Source organism: Enoplosus armatus, chromosome 8 (genome assembly GCF_043641665.1).
Source record: "Enoplosus armatus isolate fEnoArm2 chromosome 8, fEnoArm2.hap1, whole genome shotgun sequence".
Taxonomy (NCBI): domain Eukaryota; kingdom Metazoa; phylum Chordata; class Actinopteri; order Centrarchiformes; family Enoplosidae; genus Enoplosus; species Enoplosus armatus.
Window position 1 is genome coordinate 9,163,367 of NC_092187.1, and position 5,039 is coordinate 9,168,405.

General features: G+C 38.1%; 1 protein-coding gene across 1 annotated transcript; it reads right to left on the reverse strand.

The window, feature by feature from the left end:
• On the reverse strand, positions 1 to 4,445 carry LOC139289262 (taste receptor type 1 member 1-like). The gene is made up of 6 exons (XM_070910828.1): positions 4,264 to 4,445; positions 3,605 to 3,911; positions 2,760 to 3,485; positions 2,109 to 2,315; positions 1,683 to 1,803; positions 1 to 929 (listed from the first exon to the last, which is right to left on the reverse strand). Exons 1-6 carry the CDS (start codon positions 4,443 to 4,445, stop codon positions 1 to 3), a joined length of 2,472 nt encoding a protein of 823 aa, XP_070766929.1.
• Between the last annotated feature and the right edge of the window lie 594 nt (positions 4,446 to 5,039).

Consider the following 5,039-nt stretch of genomic DNA (forward strand, 5'->3'; position numbering starts at 1 on the left):
CTACTGGCTAATTGTTTTGGTGTAATTCTGAATGAGACCTTGGAAGTGCTGTGGTGTGTTTTTGTTTGGTTGAAAAATGATGATGTAACATTTTGGGAGAAAATACCACAACAGAAAGGAGTAGAGACTGGAGAGTACTGCCAGAGCGTTAAGAGTTAGGATGTACTTTCCATGGTAAAGCATGTACTCAGTGGCAAAGATGATCCAGGTGAGGACCAGCAGGAGCAGGCAGAATGTTATTGCTTTGGCTTCATTGTAATTTTTGGGGAGGTCTTTTCCCATGTAGGAGAAAATGAAGCAAAGGAAGCACAAAGATGAAAGCAAAATCACGGAACCAAAGGATGCTTTAAGATCAGTGTCACAGCCAAGTATGGTTTTGTCTGGGTACCAAAATGTGTCATTGTAGGGCTTTGGGAGTGCATATGAGTAGCCAATAAGAAGTAAGAGTGCCTGAGTAAGAAATGCCACAGTGATGACCAGCCATTGTCCATGATATTTCATCCACCAACTGTGGAGCTTGGGGAACTTGGCAGCTATTTTGAAAATGCACACAATTTGAAAAGAGCGCACAACAAAACATGCCAGACAAACAGTGTAGAACAAGATGAATGGCAAGGACCTTAAGATACAAAAGGAAATTGTTGGCTTTCCAAAGTAAAAGAACACACTAAGACTACACAGACTGAGGCAGCCTAAAATTAGGAAGCACATTGGTCCCCCAGCAGATCTGACAACAGGTGTGTTGTAGTTGATGGCAAAGAGAACGGCCATAGCTAGTGTGAGACCCACCAAAGCCCAGGCCCCGACCATGATGAGTATAGCCCCGCTGTCTGTGAATGGGATGTACTCCACCACCCGCAGATTGCATGATGTACTTCCTACTGCAGACCATTCTGTCTCCTTGCAGTGGATGCACTTGTAGGGATCCTCTGTGTTACATGAGAGACGTACAATTTGTCAATAAAGTTAAGGGTATGTTTTGAAAAAATCTTCTCTGGGTAAAGAGATGTCAAACAGCTGAGGAACATTGTTAGACACTTAATCTGTGATACTGTATGTTCTCCTAAAATTAGGTTTTACTTCATGCCAAACTTGCTTTAGTACTACTCTAACTACTCTAGAGGTAATTCTAAGAGTGTAAGAATGCATTGCAGATTTCCAGGAAATTGGTTCATTGTTCACAGTTAATCCTTAAAACTATTTTACACTTATTGCATAGATGTATTTCATTCATTAAGCTCAATAAAGTTAAGATTAAAGTTTGAAAAAAGATCATACATCTGAGGATGCAGTGTTACACTCTTTTATACAGTATATTCTCCTATGACGATGTGGGGATCCTCTTTTTTACATGAGAGAGGACTATTACTTTTGTTGTTCATAGTAATTACCAACCTAATTTTCACAAAACAAGAATGTATTGCATGATGAAAAGAAATAGTCCATGTGATGCAGAAGACCATAGCAAAACCTTTTATAGTCATGTTTTTACTGATAAAACTCAAGATTAGTTGTCATTTTACTTGTCAGAGTGGAATTAACACAAAATGACTGTTAAACCCTCTTAGCCATGAAAAAAAGCTTAATAGTCTGAAAGTAGCTCCTTTCAAGGCCAGAATGACAGCACTGCTTTTACTCATTTTCTCCCTCTTGTGTATAATAATAATAATACAATAATTTACCTGTGCTGTTAATATAAGTTCCATGTGGACAAATTTTACAATTGAAGCAGCATTTGTGGATTCCATCTTGCTTTTTTGCATATCCTACAGGGCATTCTGTAGAACACATTGAAGTAGGCACCTGCACAAGACAATTGTTTAGCAGACAAGTAAATGTAAGTGCAGGAAAGAGAATACATTAAGAGGTGGAGGCAAATGATAGAGAAGTAGCAGTAATTAGGCCAATACAGTTTTTTTTAAATTCTAAACCGGTTTTGTAAAATGTAAACAACATTGAGTATTATACCAAAATGTCCCTGCAAAGTACACCAAATACAACCACCATTGGCTAATGTTCCTGATATTGCTAAATAAACATATCTTTGTGTTCAGTATTTTTAAATCAACATATACCTTATAAACTCTTGGTATGAAACAACAACTTACTTCTCCCTTTGTGTGCCACTGAATTTTGCTGTTGTTGATGAAGACATGGGCCAATTGGTGAACTTTATTAAAGCCGACCTCCTCTGCATCACCATTGTGGTTCCAGAAAACTATAGAGTAGGATCCGAACTTGGGGTCACCATTCTCATCAAACTCAATACTGTGGTTTAGAAGTTTAAAGTTTGACTTCTTCAGTTCTGCTAGAACCTGATGTGGATACACAAAGTTCAGATGACCATTATTTCTTCGTGTTCACAATGAACATCTTATATTCTGATTAAACAGATTGTTAACCCTGACTTCTTTTGACTTTACACTGATTAGATAGGTTGTTTAAATATTGCTGTGTGATGGCAATCCTCCCATTTCTCTTTGGAATTTGGTACATGCTAGACTTTACCTCTCTCTAAAAGTTCTTGCCTGAGATTTTAAGGCCAAGGGGATGTTTGACAGATGAAATATCAGCTTTAATTGTACTTTGAGGATGTAAAGGTTTATATGATATGTTATATATGATATATATGTGATGACAAAGCACATTTTAGACCAGTATCAACAAGGTAAAGCTGTCATAATCATAAATGTAATGAATAAATAAATAAAATTCAGATGGTTAAATCAAATCAATTAACTAATTATCTGTATACTCACCATATGTGGGTACACTGTAATATTGCCATTACATCTATCAACTCCACATTGCAAGGTATTGTGTAAGGCATGAGCGATGGCATACACAGCAGAATAAACTGAAAAAGAAAAAGATGGGTCCATAGAAATGATATCCTCAGGACTCAGGCTGCTGCTGTTGCAAACCTGATTACAAAGCATATTTTGTTTTGCATTTTCACAATGAGTCCGGCTTTTGGAAGAATAGATAAAATCACTGAAACCAGATATTGTGACTACTGGCTGAGAGACCCCAAGTACAGTTCCAATATTTTTGATTCCTTTCTCCTTGCGGAGCCTCTCGTTTAAGGACCAGGTGTCCCCTGCTATCCAGACCTTGTTGGTGACATTCTGTTGTATTGCTGACTCAATGAGAGCCTCAGCAGTAATTTTTGGAGCAAAAAGAATAATGATGCGTATCAGCTGTGCTTCTATCTGTTTGAACATTTGAGGGTAATTTGTATTGCTGTTAAGATCCATGGTGTACGCCAGACAGATCTCCGTATCCTTAATCCTCTTCATGAATAATTCCAGGCCATCTTTGCCAAAATCATTATCACTGTTAAGGAAAGCAACCCAGCGCCAGTTGAAGTGCTGCACAATGTTAACAATCACTTCTATGATGTCGTTATTGGAATGCACTGTTCGTAGGAAAGAGGGATATTTGAGTTTATCTGAAAAGGCAGAGGTAGCAGCTCCATAACTGACCTGTTAAAAGAGAAACTGTTGTCATTTTCAGTGACAATAAATGTAAATACCTTTTATATCAATTGACAGACTTGATCACAGGGAATTCTTTTTTAAAACACAATAGTTGGCAAACTCACCATGGGAATGAGATTCATCATGAAAAATGGGGCTATAGTCAGGGTGTCAGTGCTTGAAAAAGGGCCGACCACTGCCATCATTTTGTACACTTTGGACAGATTCTTGTGTGGTTCACCCCAAGGTTGGATCAAGCCATTGACTGAGAGGAGTTTCAAAATTCCTGGGAAAGTGTGTGTATCTGAGCAGTGGTCAAATATCTCATAGCCGAGAGATACATTTGGCAGTAGATTGGTAGAGTTATTGATTTCCTCTACAGAGAATCTCATCAACTGAAACCTCCGATAACTTGACAGAGTGAATGGTTTACTGTGAACAGAGAAAGGACAGCAGGAGAGTAGGATTACCTTTGAATTAACATTATCAGTCTCCAGACCTCTACGCAGATATGAATGTTACAAAAAGGGATTTCATGGATCAAGGCCTGAGGTCAGTTTTAATGTTATACAGCAACTTTGATAATGTAGCAATTAACTGGATTGATTTAGGGGGGAAATGGGCTACTAAGCTATAGCTATTGACCTTGCATTTGAGGTAAAACTCTTGTTCAATGTTCAACAATTATATAATCTGTTACGGTTTAGAGTTTTTCATTAGAGTTACAGTTTTTTATTAATTTCATCTTGAGAAGTTATTTACCCAGATGTATTATAAGACTCACCTGGAGCAGTCGATGGCTTCTGGTCTGTCTCGATAAATTGAGGCACTGACATGATGAATATCAAAAAGTCCACCTATCAAATAATCTCCTTCCAGCTGAAACTCTGAGGCCGGGACAGTGCATTGAGCCAAGGCATGTAGAAGAGATTCAAGTAGACACAGAAAAGCAAGAAAATGTTTCATTGTTGTAGTTACCATTTACAGATCTGATGTGAACTAATGGGATTAGCTTCTGCCTTTAATAAGCAATGTAATGCTCGTAACAACAAGCCCCCTGTGTTCATTTCCATGCACTTGGCAATGCATGACTTCAGATGTCATAAATGCACACCTGTAAATGGTTGGGGGAGAATACACAAATCGGTATGCAAAAAGCATCTGATTTGTGTGATGACAACACACAGAGATTAACAATTATTATGAGCAAGCAAATGTAATACCTCTATTGTGAATTATTCTGGTAATCGTGGGTAATCCTTCCTTTTGCCAAGATAACAAATGCACTGTATACATAGGAATCCCTCTCTCTTTCCTATAACATTTGCACTGTTTTGCACACTTCATAGCAGCCCCTCATTTCAACATGAAAGGCTTGAAGTACTCCTGAATGGTTTTAGAGAAGTTTACAGAGGAAGTTTAGCTGTTTGTCCTTATTTGATGAGTGCCTGCAGAAAATGGTTTCAGCAAAATGGAAGTTCTGTGTTGAGAAAGGAAAGCTGACATCATGTTTTAATGGTGCACATTAACTGAGGAAAGCATGGACTGGGAAAGAATTCA

Bases quoted from the DNA above. Each gene is read 5' to 3' on its own strand.
- LOC139289262 (XM_070910828.1), bottom strand. From the start codon at position 4,445: ATGAAACATTTTCTTGCTTTTCTGTGTCTACTTGAATCTCTTCTACAT. The intron at 3,912-4,263 runs GTGAGTCTTATA...CTCTGTTCACAG, and splicing joins GAAGCCATCGACTGCTCCAG to TAAACCATTCACTCTGTCAA. The intron at 2,316-2,759 runs GTGAGTATACAG...TATCCACATCAG, and splicing joins TTACAGTGTACCCACATATG to GTTCTAGCAGAACTGAAGAA.